The sequence below is a fragment of the Trachemys scripta genome, chromosome 16 (assembly GCF_013100865.1).
Source record: "Trachemys scripta elegans isolate TJP31775 chromosome 16, CAS_Tse_1.0, whole genome shotgun sequence".
Classification (NCBI taxonomy): domain Eukaryota; kingdom Metazoa; phylum Chordata; order Testudines; family Emydidae; genus Trachemys; species Trachemys scripta.
Genome location: NC_048313.1, coordinates 10299939 through 10313451, shown reverse-complemented (window position 1 = coordinate 10313451; position 13513 = coordinate 10299939). Strand labels below are relative to the sequence as shown.

General features: G+C 66.7%; 1 protein-coding gene across 1 annotated transcript in view; it reads left to right on the top strand.

The window, feature by feature from the left end:
* The window catches only part of LOC117888979 (immunoglobulin superfamily DCC subclass member 3-like), a 28673-nt gene extending 20604 nt beyond the window's left edge, over positions 1–8069 (top strand). The window contains exons 2-14 of the mRNA XM_034792776.1: positions 380–697; positions 1611–1755; positions 1982–2112; positions 2361–2498; positions 2804–2962; positions 4234–4399; positions 5003–5253; positions 5492–5656; positions 6067–6255; positions 6710–6814; positions 7262–7391; positions 7587–7734; positions 7995–8069. Of these exons, the coding sequence (XP_034648667.1) occupies positions 380–697; positions 1611–1755; positions 1982–2112; positions 2361–2498; positions 2804–2962; positions 4234–4399; positions 5003–5253; positions 5492–5656; positions 6067–6255; positions 6710–6814; positions 7262–7391; positions 7587–7734; positions 7995–8069 (2120 nt within the window). The remainder of the gene's footprint in view (positions 1–379; positions 698–1610; positions 1756–1981; positions 2113–2360; positions 2499–2803; positions 2963–4233; positions 4400–5002; positions 5254–5491; positions 5657–6066; positions 6256–6709; positions 6815–7261; positions 7392–7586; positions 7735–7994) is intronic.
* The last annotated feature ends 5444 nt before the right edge of the window (positions 8070–13513 follow it).

Sequence of the window (13513 nt, the reverse complement as noted above, 5' to 3'; positions counted from 1 at the left end):
GGGGGGGGGGGGGGGGGGCTCATGGAAAGTCCCTTGGAAACCCTTGAACCACTGCCCTTGTGCCCCAGTGTCATGCCCCCCCCTTCAGCCAGGGCTCAGTAGCTGGGGGGGCCTCCGTCCGGGGGCCGCTTGGGATACGCAGGGGCTGAGGGTGGGCCGGGAATCAGGGCTGGGCTCGTTCACTTCCTAGCCTGTCCCGCTGTTTGGCTACGCAGTGTATAAGCAGCTGCCGTGTTCTGCCCCAGAGGTGGCTGACAACCCCCCCCCCCCCGGGTTGATCCTGCTCCCAGTGGCCCAGGGAGCTAGGGCCCGATCCTGCTTCATTGCGGGTATTGCCCGAGAAGCGCTGGCCGTGGGGTCTAACGGCTGCTCCCCACAGAGCTGGGCCGCCCCTCAGAGCTGGCGTTCCTGCTGGAGCCGGCGGACGTGATCGCGGTGCGGGACCGACCCCTGGTGCTGCACTGCCAGGTGGAGGGGGAGCCGCCCATCAGCATCACCTGGCACAAGGACGGGGCCCCGCTGGGCAACGGCAGCCACACGGCCGTGCTGGCCAACGGCTCGCTGCGCATCGAGAGCTTCCACCGCCGGCCCCGGGGCGAGGGCGCTGCCAACCAGACCAGCGTGGGCGACTACAGCTGTGCCGCCCAGAACCGCGATGGCCTGCTGGTCAGCCGCAAGGCCCGTGTGCAGCTCGCCAGTGAGTCGGGGACGGGCACGCACCAGCCCACGGGCCAGCCTATGGTGCCACCTGCCACAGCCTGGCCCCGTGCACCAGCCCACAGCCTGCCCCGTGGTGCCACCAGCCCAGGGCCCGGCCCCGTGGTTCAGTCCAGGGCCCAGCCCCGTGGTGCCACCAGCCCAGGGCCCGGCCCCGTGCACCAGCCCAGGGCCCGGCCCTTGGTGCCACAGAACAGCCCTCGCTGCCCCAGTCCCCACTGGTGGATGTTGCACGTGGGCCCAGCCCCCTCCGTCCCTCCCCAAAGGTTTGGGGTGCAGGTCTGGGAGGGGTGGGTGTGTCTGGGCTCCAACCCCACTTGCGGGGGTCCCAGCTGATATGACTGAGGGTGGAGCCCTGGTCTCCCCCCACCCAGCTTAACACGTTGTGGGTGCCTCAGCCCCCTGCCTGTGGGTACATGGGGTGGTGGGGTGAGCGGGGGCTGGACCCTCCTTTGCGCCTTTCTGGCTCTGCCTTCTGCCACGTGGGGCCCCGCAAACCAGCTCCCTGCTGGGTGTCCCCCAGGCTCAGACATGGGGCAGCCCCCATCCCCTCACCCAGCCCCAGAGTACAATCCTTGAGGGGGCCACTTAGGGATCCGGGGCAAAATCAGTACTTGGTCCTGCTAGTGAAGGCCGGGGGCTGGACTCGATGACCTATCAAGGTCGCTTCCGGTTCTAGGAGATGGGATATCTCCATTAATTAATTTATTTATTCATTGTGCAAGGAGGGGCCTGGGAGGGCACTGCTCTGAGGGAGAGCGCAGTGGGGGGTGACTCCAGAGGGGGATGGGGGCCAGGACCTGGGAGCGGGAGCACCTCTCCACTGGGGTCAGTGTCCAGGGGGTGCCCAGCGGGGGAGGGTGTCTCTGCCCTGACGGTGCCTCCCCCCACAGCCCTGTCCAAGTTCCACATGCACCCGGAGTCCATGGCGGTGGAGGAAGGCGGCGTGGCCCGGTTCCAGTGCTTCATCCAGGGCGTGCCCGAGGCCACCATCACCTGGGAGCGCAACCGCACGGCCCTGCCGCCCGGCGACCACCGGTGAGTGCGGGGGCGGGGGCTGAGAGCCACACCTGGGGGGGTGACGGTGGGACTGGCCCAGCCCAGCGTGGGGGGGGGTGAGAGTGGGACCGGCCTGGCCCAGCGGGGTGGGGTGTGTGTGTGACAGTGGGACCAGTCTGGCCCAGCGCTCCCCACACAACGGACTGGGTCTCAGTCCCCGCCCTGGGCTCCGGCTCCGCTCCCTGACCTTCGCGCTCCCCCGCAGGTTCACCCTGCTGCCGGCCGGCATCCTGCACATCACCGGGGTGCATCGAGCCGACGTGGGCTCCTACCGCTGCGTGGCCACCAACATCGCCAACAGCCGCTGCAGCCAGGAGGCCCAGCTGGTCATCAGTGGTGAGCGTGGGCCACGGCCCGGTGTGGGACCGTCAGCAGGAGCCCAGTCGAGGGGTTAGAGCAGGGGACGGGACTCCTGGGTTCTCTCCCTGGCTCTGGGAGTGGAGTGGGGTCTGGGGGGGCTGGCAGCCCGGACTCCTGGGTTCTCTCCCCGGCTCTGGGAAGGGAGGTGGGTCTGGGGGGTTGGAGCTGGGATCGGGGGCTTGCAGCCAAGACTCCTAGGCTCCATTATCACCCTCTCTCCCTAGTCTCAGCCCCCAAACTCTACAAGGAGCCCATGATCCTGTCGGGCCCCCAGAACCTGACCATCACGGTGCACCAGACGGCTGTCCTGGAGTGCATCGCCACCGGCAACCCGCGGCCCATCGTCTCCTGGAGCCGGCTCGGTGAGCGGGCCCCGGGCTGCTCCTGGGCGCGTGGTCGTTTGTGGGGGACGCTTCGGGGGTGGGGACTGAAAAGACCCCTGGGCAATCACAGGGTGACACGGGCTGGGGGTGAATATTGGGGGAGCTGAGTGGGGGGCAGAGTGGGAGGGGGGAGAGTGGGGGAGACAGTGGGGATGGGGGGTGAGTGACTGGGGGGTGCACAGACCCCCTGGCTGACAGGCCGCAGGGAGGGGAAATGGGGCCTTACCCCCAAAGGGATATGGCCCTGTCCCCCCCCCCTCACCCCCAGCTCCCCCCACCCCCAGATGGCCGCTCCATCGGCGTGGAGGGGATCCAGGTGCTGGGAACTGGCAACCTCATGATCTCGGACGTCTCCGTGAAACACGCCGGAGTCTACGTGTGCGCTGCCAACCGGCCGGGCACCCGCGTGCGCCGCACGGCCCAGGGCATCCTCATGGTGCAGGGTGAGTCTGCCGGGGCCGCAGGGCGGGGTGAGGGGCAGGGGACGGACAGACACAGGCCAAGGGAGGACAAATGGCTTACAACTGCCTGGACAGACCGTCAGCCCCCAAGCCGGCTAGAGCAGAAGGGGGACAGACGGACGGACGGACCGACTCGCACTTGGCTTTGTGTGAGCAACGGGGCAAAGGTTGTGGGGGGCGTGACCCTCCCCTCCCCGTCCCAGCGACCTCTTCCTAACCACCCCCTCCCCAGGCTGCAGAGGGGCCGGGAGCCTGCCCAGCCCCCCCTCCCCCCGGCGAGGCTGGCGTGGGACTAAATCACCTTCAGCGGCTGGCCTGGCCTGGGAGGGACAGAGACTGGACGGGGCCAGACTGGGAGGGACTGGCCAGGGGGGTGTTTGGGGCCTCACGCCTGCTCCTAGAAGGGTTTCCACGCCAGGGATCAGGGAGCCCAGGGCTCTGGCAGGGGAGGGGCCCTAGGGATTGGGGGCTCCCCCCTGCAAACCCCAGCGGGGGGGGGGGGATTCACAGCACGGTGGGGGCAGGAGACCCCCCCACTCGGACAGGGCCGGGGTCCGGTTCCAAGCGGAGGGTCAATCCAGTCATCTTCCCCATGGGCAGGGACCCTGGGGGAGGGACGCAGCCACCCCCCCGCCCCCATGCAGAGCGATGGGCCGTGACCTGCTGCCGCTGGTGCTAATGAGCTGCGGCCCCGTCACAGCGGCTTAGGGGGCCTTTCGGCACCAGCTGGGCTCACAGCAGCCGAGGGGCGGCTATTGTGGGGCTGAGGGGCTCAGACGAGCTGGGGGAGGGGCGCTCGGCAGCTGGGAACCAGGGGCTGCGGGGGGGAGGGCTCTGCCGGCCCCAGGCCAATGCCTGGATGGGCAAGTCACCCAGGCAAGACAGGCCCATGGGCCGGTGCATGAGATTGGCAGGGGCTCTCCCAAGCCGCACTGCCCTCCCCAGGCCCAGCCCCGCGCCCTGGGGTGCCGGCGGCTTGCTGGGGCTGGGTGTTGGCTACGGGTCACCGCCCGGTCCAGCTGGGGTCTCGCTGGGCTCTGCCCAGGCCTTGGCAGCGTGGCTGGTGCCTGTTCGGCCTCTGCTGGGGTTATGGGGGGTCACTGTGGTACGGCCGGGGTGGGCCTGCGGGGCTCCCTTCACGGGGGTCAAGTAGGGTGGGTGGGCGGGGCAGGGAGAGGCTGGAGGTGGGGTGGGGGGAGGCTGGGGCAGTGTTCCCCAGTCTGCTCCCCACGCAACACCCCCCTCCCCCACAGCCCCCCCAGAGTTCGTGCAGTGGCCCCAGTCGATGTCCAAGCCGCTGGGCAGCAGCGCCATCTTCACCTGCGTGGCGCAGGGCGTCCCCGAGCCCCACCTCGTCTGGCTGAAGAACGGCAGGATCCTGGCGCCGGGCGAGAACATCAAACTCACCCACAACAACAGGTGAGCTGGGGCCCTGGGGCCCTGGCCCGCTAGGGGGCACTGGCCCCAGGGCGAGGACCCGGCTGGCTAGGGGGCAGGGAATGGGGCGCTGGCCCCGGGGCGAGGAACCAGCCGACTGGGGGCAGGGAATGGGGCTCTGGCCCCGGGGCGAGGAACGGGCTGGCTGGGGGGCAGGGAATGGGGCGCTGGCCCCGGGGCGAGGAACGGGCTGGCTGGGGGGCAGGGAATGGGGCGCTGGCCCCGGGGCGAGGAACGGGCTGGCTGGGGGGCAGGGAATGGGGCGCTGGCCCCGGGGCGAGGACCCGGCTGGCTGGGGGGCAGGGAATGGGGCGCTGGCCCCGGGGCGAGGAACGGGCTGGCTGGGGGGCAGGGAATGGGGCGCTGGCCCCGGGGCGAGGAACGGGCTGGCTGGGGGGCAGGGAATGGGGCGCTGGCCCCGGGGCGAGGACCCGGCTGGCTGGGGGGCAGGGAATGGGGCGCTGGGCCCGGGGCGAGGACCCCGCTGGCTGGGGGGCAGGGAATGGGGCGCTGGCCCCGGGGCGAGGACCCGGCTGGCTGGGGGGGCAGGGCTGATCCCAGCCCCTCACTCTCCGGCCCCCGCAGCACCCTGCTGATCCAGGGGCTCACGGTGGAGGATGAAGCGATCTACCAGTGCATCGCTGAGAATAGCGCGGGCACCAACCAGGCCAGCGCCCGCCTGGCCGTCACCCTGGCCCAGGAGCTGCCCAGCTCCCCCGAGGGCGTCCGGGCCGCCGCGCTCTCCACCACCTCCATCCAGGTGTCCTGGCAGGAGCCCCCCCCAGAGGTGACCGAGGGGCTCATCGGCTACGTGCTGCACATCCGCAGGGCGGGAGGTGAGCGGCCCTGACACCCCCCCAGCCCTCTTTTCCTCCCGGGGTCCCCCCACTTACATTCCCCCAGCCCCAGCAACCCCCCCCACGTCCCTCCCGCCGAGCCTCCAGACTGCACCCCCCAGCCACCTCCCATTCCATGCCCCCCCCCTCCGAGCCTGGCCCGCACCGAGTCCCCAGCCCCCGCCAGCCCCCAGGCCTCGGCAGCCGCTCATCAGCCCCTCGGGCCTGCCTGTTTCAGAGTCCGACAGCCGGGAGCTGCAGGAGGCCGTGAGCAAAACCACCTTCCAGCACCTCTTCACCAGCCTGGCGCCCGCCACCACCTACTGCATCCGTCTGCGCGCCTATTCGCCGCTGGGGGCCAGCCAGGACTCGGAGCCCGTCCTGGCCACCACCTTGGGCAGCAGTAAGAACCCCCTCCGCCGGGGCATCCGAGCTCCCCAGCCGGACAGGGGGGGGCTCTGGGCTGCAGGGGGCGGGGGTGGGGCTGAGCAGGGGGCACTGGGCTGCAGGGGGTGGGGCTGAGCAGGGGGCGCTGAGGAGCGGGGGTGGGGCTCACTGGGGGTGCTGTGCTCCACAAGGTGCCCCCTTTCCTGGGTGCTGTACACCCCAGTTCCTGACCCCGGTCACATAGGCCAGGGTGCCCCCCCCCCCAATTGCCTGGCCTCTCCTGTCCCAGCATGCTGCCATATTCCACCCCAGAGGTGGCTGCATATCTATGCTGGGTGAAGAGCTCCCTCTCCCTGCCTCCTCGAGGGCTGGGCGGGTAGGGGGGGCTGTCCCACTATCAGGCGCTGAGCCCCATGGTCTGTTCAGTCCCTGCAGCCCCCGGCTTCTTCACCAAGGTGCTCAACGCCAGCGCGGTGCAGGTCTTCTGGGCGCTGCCCCCCCAGCCGGGCTGGATCGAGGGCTTCAAACTCTTCCACCGCAAACTGCCCAGCCCCCATTTCGAGGGGCCGCAGCTCCTGGACAACACGGCCAACTCCTACGTCTATAGCAACCTGGGTGAGTGCCCTCCGGCCGGCCAGCGCCCCCCCACCATGGCCCTCTCCATGCAGCTCTGTGTCCCCACGGCCTCCCCCCTGCAGCCCTGTTCCCCCCTCACAACCCCCTCCATGCAGCCTTGTGGCCCCCACAGCCCTGTTCCCCCCTCACAACCCCCTCCATGCAGCCTTGTGACCCCCACAGCCCTGCACCCCCAACGGCCCCTCCCCCCCGCAGGCCTGAGCTCCTCATGGTCCCCCTCCATGCAGCCTGGGGCACCTCATGGCCTCCACCTGGCCCCTTTGTGAGGTTCCCCTTGGTTTCTCTCTGTGTTGGGGGAGGGGGGCCTGGCACTGCCCCACCCCTGCCTGGAGCAGGGCTCACCCCTCCCCATGTCCTCTGCCTGGCCGGTCTGGGCTCTTGCCGGGCGCCAGCCCAGTGCCCCGGCTCACACCCTGCGGCTCCTTCCCCGCAGAGCCCTCGGCCGCCTATGAACTCCGGCTCCAGGCCTTCAACGGGAACGGAGACAGCAACAGCACCGTGCGGGTCGTCCGGCTGGAGGGGAGCGGCCCGACGCTGGGTGAGGGGCCGCGGGGGGCTGCAGCAGGTGGGCCTGGCTGGGCCACAGACAGGCTGCGAGGGGCCGACAGCTCCGAGCTGGGAGCCAGGACTCCTGGCTCTGTTCCCCTCTGCCCTGCACTGCCTGCTGCGTGCCCAGGGGAGACCCCCTGCCCCCCAGTGACAGGCAGCCAACTGGGGGGCCTGGCCGTGGGGAGGGCGGGGGGGACCCGGCCCGTGGGCCGCAGGTGGTCGTGCGGGGTGCAGGGGGGACTGGCCTGTGGGCTGCCTGTGGGGGTGCAGGGGAGACCCGGCCTGTGGGCTCCCTGTGGTCGTGGGGGGGTGCAGGGGGGACCAGCCCGTGGGCCGCCTGTGGGGGTGCAGGGGGGACCTGTCCCGTGGGCCGCCTCCGGAGGGGGTTGTCCGTGCCCAGGGGCTGTGTGGACGCTCTGTGCTTCCCCCCCTGCAGACGCTGACCCCGTGTGCCCGTGTCGGCCGGGGGAGGAGAGCTCACTGCCCGGCGTCGTGGTGGGCGTCCACATCGGCATGGCCTGCATCATCTTCTGCCTCCTCTTCCTCATGCTCGGCTACCACAGGAGGTGAGGCTCCTGGGCGGCCGCTCTTGGCCCGCGGCTCCTGACCCATTAGGGGGTGGGGGCAGAGCCAGGGCCTCGGCCTGTGGGGCTAAGCTCCTGGGGGCATGGGGTCGGTGCTCCCCAGGCCTCACTGCCAGCCCTAGGGCTTTCCCCATGAGCCGGGCCGCTCCCCATGCTAACCCCCACCCCGCATTGCAGCCTGTTCTGCAGGAAGGGCGCTCAGGACAGCTGGACGGTGCCCCGGGGCGCAGAGCTGGCCCAGCCCAGTGCCCGCGATGCCCCCCACAGCCCGTGCACCCAGCCGGGGGAGGCCAAGCCAGTGGAGATGATCGACCTGGTCCCCCAGGTGAGGATGTGGGGCCCAGCCTGGGGGGGGGGGCACAGGCAGAGCACCAGTGGGGGGACCCACAGTGCAGGGCAGGCCCCAGGGAGGAGTGGGGCAGTGGTGACATCAGGACCAGAAGGGCTGGGCTGGGCCAGGCCCCAGGCCTGGGAGCTGCTCCGGCAGAGCCCAGCGCAGGGGGTGGGCACAGGTCCCCGGAGGGGGGGGGGAGGGCTGGACAGCCCCTGGGCACAGCATGACCCTGCCCCTCCTTCTTCCCACAGACTCGGCCACGCCCAGATGTGCCCCATGTCGAAGTCCCCATTGAGCACTACCCTCCCCCGCAGCCCCCCGGGTAGCACCAGCTGCCTGCCTGGGGGCCCAGCCGGGGGAGGGAGGGGCTGGCCATAGCTCAGCCCCCCCTGCCCCCCCAGCTGCAGGGATGCCAACCAGAACCCCCAAAGACTCCACCCCCCCCCCCCCCCCCCGCCAGGGGATTTTTTTTTGATACACAAACCAAAGCCCCCCCCCCCATTTCCCCCCCGCCGCCCCCCCCCCCCCCCCCCCCCCCGGGCCGATCCCTGCCAGCCCAGACCCCCAGCGCGGGGGCCCGGGTACCAAAAAGCCCCTTGGGGCAAAGCGAGAGGAATCGGGGGGGTGAAAGGAGCCGTGGCGACGGGCAGGGGGCTGCAGCTTTACCCCCAGCCCAGTGCACGGGGGGGGGTTAGTGTCCCCCCCTCGCCGAGACAGGGCTGGGCCCCTCCCCCACCCATGGCCCCTGATGGGGGGGACAGGAAAAGTCCAGATCCCCTTGAGCTTCCCCCTCTGAAACTGGGGGTTCAGCTCCCGCTGCCGCAGCAGAATCAGTTTGTCACAAACCCACACCCCCCATGTGTGTGTGTGGGGGGGAGGAATTATCCCACCAGCCTCCCCCAGGTGGCGCCTGCGCCGTGATGCCAAATAGCTCCAAACCAAATGGGAACCGTCCCATAGAGCCCCCCCCCCGGGCAGGGGGCCAGGCCCCCAGCCCCCCCCATTCAAAACTCCCTTTGCTGCTTTGCCATTTTCTGTCTCTATCCAAATATTTTTTTAAAAAACAAAAGCGAAAATTCTGCCAAAGACGTGAAGGTTTAAGGAGCCGGCGCAGCCCCCGCCCCCCCCCCCCCCCCCCCCCCCGCGGCCCCCCGCCCCAACCCCCTTTTCTCCCCCCCCCCCCACTGGCACCTTGGGTCTGTCCTCCCAGCACAGGAGGCCCCTGTCCTGCTGCCTGTGGGCACGGGCCACCCCAAGGCCAGGCACGGGGCAGTGCCTGGGGGGAGGAATACGCAGGCTGGGGGGGGGGGGGGGAGGGCGTGTCCCCAGTGACTAGGGCACGCCCAGCTGGGGGGCACAGAACCACCCCTCCCCTCAGGGAGCTGCAGAGGCAAGAGCCCCAGCCCCTTAGCAAAACAATAATGTCTGTCCCCCCCCCCCCCCAAGAGTGCTCCAGCGGGGGCGCAGGGCGCGGGGGGGGCCTGGCACAGGCCCCTTGGTGCCAGTCCCACTTCCAGCCCCTTAAACATGGGCCATGGTATGAATCGGGGGGATGGGGGAGGGAGAAACATCTCTCCCCCCCGCCCCCACCCAGTAGCCAGGGACCAGGGCGACTTGGAAACACCCTTTGGGCCAAGTCTGGGCCCGTCCCCCGGTGGTGTGTCTCCGGCTGTTCTGTGCCCTGCAACGAGGCCGGGCAGGAACAGCAGGTTCTGACAGCAGTGCCCCCACGTGCCCGCGTGTGTGCGAGAACCCTGCTACTAAATGTCGTGTGGGCGAGCGCCCCCGCTGGGCTGCCCCGCTCGGCTGGAACCAAAAGCCCCTTTGGGTAGATTAGGGGAGGGAGGGTGGGTGGGGTAAGGCCCTAGGCGGCCAATGCGGTAGCTGATGAACGTAGATTTTGCTTTGTTAGACGGCGGCTCCATGGCCCCTGGGCCCCCCCACCCGAGCTGGGCAAGACGCCGCCTCTGCCCTGGCGTGACAGGGCTGCTGTTTGCAAAGGGCACCTGAATCCCACTGACCTACAGACCCGGCCTTGTCCACCCCCCGCCAGCCAGTGACCAACCCTCCAGGCCCAGCGTTACCAAAGCAACTGCCCAAAGATGCCCCATGCCCCTTCCTCCCCTCCCAGCGCCAGGGTCCACGTGGCACCAGCTGCCCCCCCCGGTGCATTTTGCTAGTGCCATAACTCACCCCATGGTGCAGGGCACCGGCTCGAGCAGACCCTGCCCATGTAGGTCCCCCTCCCTTCAGGCTGGGCCTGAGTTAGGTGGGGTGAGCCCTGTCGCTGTACTCCCCCCTCCCCCCTGCTGCTGCTCCAGGCTCAGGCCCCTGCCCTGCTCCCGGGGGAAGGGAGCGTGTTTGCCCGCATCTGCCAGGGCTTAAATGCCAAAGATTCCCCTGGCCCCGGTGCCCTGCCATGGGCCTGGCTCAAAGCTCCAGGCCTTCCCCGCCAACTGTGGGCAAACCTCTTGCTGCAGTCAGTGCAGCTCCCCGGGGTGTGTGCGCTGGTGTGTTCTCAGTCTTGAGCTCTGCGCAAAGCCCTTGGGACAGGCGGTGCAGTTGTATGGCAGTTCCCCCGTGTGTGTGCGCTGGTGTCTTTGCAGGTGTGCAAACCGTGAAAAGCCCTTGCCCCAGTCAGCACAGCGAAGCCCCGCCTGAGGGGCTCTACCATGGGCCAGGCACCGTGATCCCTCCTGCCTTGAAATCCCTCTTCCAGCCCCTGCCCCGGGTCCCCCCTGCCGTGACCACCCCAGCCGCAGGACTGGGCCCCTCCCTGGGTGGGGAAAGAGACTGTGCAATGGGGTGACCCAATTTCAAGCCCCCCCCCCCCCCGGCTCCCCAGCCCCATGGAGCCGCTGACCTTAGGTGTTGAGACGCAAATGCTAGAACCAATGAGCAGATTCTGTCCGTCTGTCTGTGTAACGGGCCGGGACGGACCCGCGCCCGAAGCTTTAACGGGCCAGGCCCCACCGAGCAGCCGGCCGGAGCCGCGAACGCCCAGCCCAGGAGCAGAGCCCGGCCCGCGGGGAACAGGAACCGCCCCAGAGCTGAGCCAGGCCCTGGGAGCTCCCTCTGCCCGAGGATGGAGACAGGAGCACGACCTGATCCCTCTCCCCACCCGCTGCATCCAAAGGCTCAAGGGCTTGAAACGTGCAGCTGCTGCCCCTGGGGCACTAGGCAATGGGGCTGGAGGAGCCCTGCCTGGGAGGGAAAGCCCCAGCTTGGGCTGAGAATAATCCTAGCTCCAGCCCCTTAACTCCACCCCGTTCCTGCCTTCACAGCCTCCATCCTCTGCCCCCCACCTCCCCGCTAGCACCCTCGCCGGTGCATTTAACAGCCCACAGCTCCCCCCCCAGGGAGGTGCACGCTGTCCCCCGGCTGTGGCTGGGATGGGGCAGTGGGGCTGGGGCAGCAGCCGCGGGAGCCGGAGCACAGGGCCTGGGCGTCTGTCTTGACTGTGTTAAAATTACAAATAAAATGGAAAAAGCAACCTGGCAGCAAGCGGTGTCCTTGGGGGTGAGGCGGGGGGGCAGGGGGCTGGGCCAGAGCAACTCCCTGCCCTGGGCCCAAGGGAGACAAACGGGACCTGTGCTCCCATCACAGGTCCCCCAGCCCCACTGGAGAGGACAACGTGCAAACAAGGCCCATAGCCTGAGCCCAGGGGTAGCCTCCCAGCCCACCCCTCCCCCAGGGCCAAGGGGGGCACAGCCCCACCCCGCTGCTAGCGGAAGCGGCTCCTGGCTTCCTGCTCAGGGCAGCAGAGGGAAGCCCAGGCCCCTCCCTGAAGGTAAGTTGGGCACCTGCTGGAAGGCCAAGAGCAAAATCCAGGCGCTTCCCCCACCCCAATTCCCCAGAGCGAAGGGGGCAGGGGCAGAGCCAATCTTCCCTGGGGCAGGACAGGCACCCCCTCCTGCCCCACAGAGCCTCTGGAGGGGGTGTGCTGCCTGCACTCATGGCCAGGAACTGGGTTCTCACCTGCAGCCCCATATGCACAAGGGGAGCTGGGGCCCAGGCCTGGGACTTGGCAGAGGAAGCCCGGGCACCTCCGGGCCCAGCTGCAGCAGGAGCGAGACCCTGGCCCCAGTGCAGGGGCTGGGATTTGCTCAGCTGATGCCCGTGGCATGGACCCCTGCCGGCTGAGAGTCCACCTTTCTATTGCAGTGGGGGGGAGGGGGAGGGGGCTGGCCCCGATCCAGAGCTAGCCAGCCCCTTGCCCTCTCACCACCTCACCCAAGAGTCTGGGGGTACACATGGGGCAGAAAGGAGCTGGCCTCCCCTCCCTCCTGCCATTTCCCATGAGCTGGGGGCTTGGATTCTGGGGGTCGGCAAGAGCCCAGTGCAGTTCTAGAAGGCGAGCCCCCAGCCCAGGCTGGGCACATAAGAACGGGCCTACTGGGTCAGACCAAGGGTCCATCTAGGCCAGCATCCTGTCTTCTGACAGTGGCCAATGCCAGGTGCCCCAGAGGGAATGGACAGAACAGGGAATCATCCAGTGATCCATCCCCTGTCGCCCATTCCCAGCTGCTGGCAAACAGAGGCTAGGGACACCATCCCTGCCCATCCTGGCTAACAGCCATTGATGGACCTGTCCTCCATGAACTTATCGAGTTCTCTTTTGAACCCTGTTATAGTCTTGGCCTTCACATCATCTGCCAAGGAGTTCCACAGGTTAATTATTTTATTTGTTTTAAACCTGCTGCCTATTAATTTCCACCACTTCCTTATCTACTTTCTTTACACCGGTCATGATTTTATAGACCTCAATCATATCCCCCTTAGCCATCTCTTTTCCAAGCTGATCAGTCCCAGTCTTATTAATCTCTCCGCATAGGGAAGCTGTTCCATACCCCTTCATTGTTGTTGCCCTTGTCTGAACCTTTTCCAATTCCTCTCTCTCTCTCTCTCTATATATATATATATTTGAGATGGGGCAACCACATCTGCACCCAGTATTCAAGATGTGGGCAAACCATGGATTTATATAGAGGCAACGTGATTTTTTTTGTCCTATTCTCTATCCCTTTCTTAATGATTCCCAGTGTTCTGTTCACTTTTTTGATTGCTGCTGCACATTGAGGGGATGTTTTCAGAGAACTCTCCACAAAGACTCCAAGATCTTTCTTGAGTGATGATAAATAAATTAGACCTCCACATTTTATATGTATTGTTAGGATTATGTTTTCCAAGGTGCATTTCTTTGCATTTATCAACATTACAATTAATCTGCCATTATGGTGCCCAGTCACCCAGTTTTGAGAGATCCTTGTGTAGCTCTTTGCAGTCTGCCTGGGTCTTAACTATCTTTAGTAATTTTGTATCATCTGCAAATTTTGCCACCTCACTGTTTACCCCTTTTTCCAGATCATTTATGAATATATGGAATAGGACTGGTCCCAGAACAGACCCCTGGGGGACACCACTCTTCACCTCTCTCCAGTCTGAAAACTGACTATTTATACCCACCCCGTGTTTCCTAGCTTTTAACCAGTTACAATCCATGAGAGCACCTTCCCGCTTATCCGCTGGCCGCTTACAGATGCTCCCTGACTTACACAAGTGTTCTGTTCTGGAATGCCTTGCGTACCTCAAATTTTGCGTTAGTCAGAAACATAGCTCTGAGCATTACACAAAAAACAAAACAAAACAAAAACTCCTATATTTCTAGCTTATGGAACTTTTTCCATAAACTCGGATTTGCGTACGTCAGGTTTACGTAACTCGGGGACCGTCTGTACTTTGCATAAGAGCCTTCGGCGAGGGACATTCT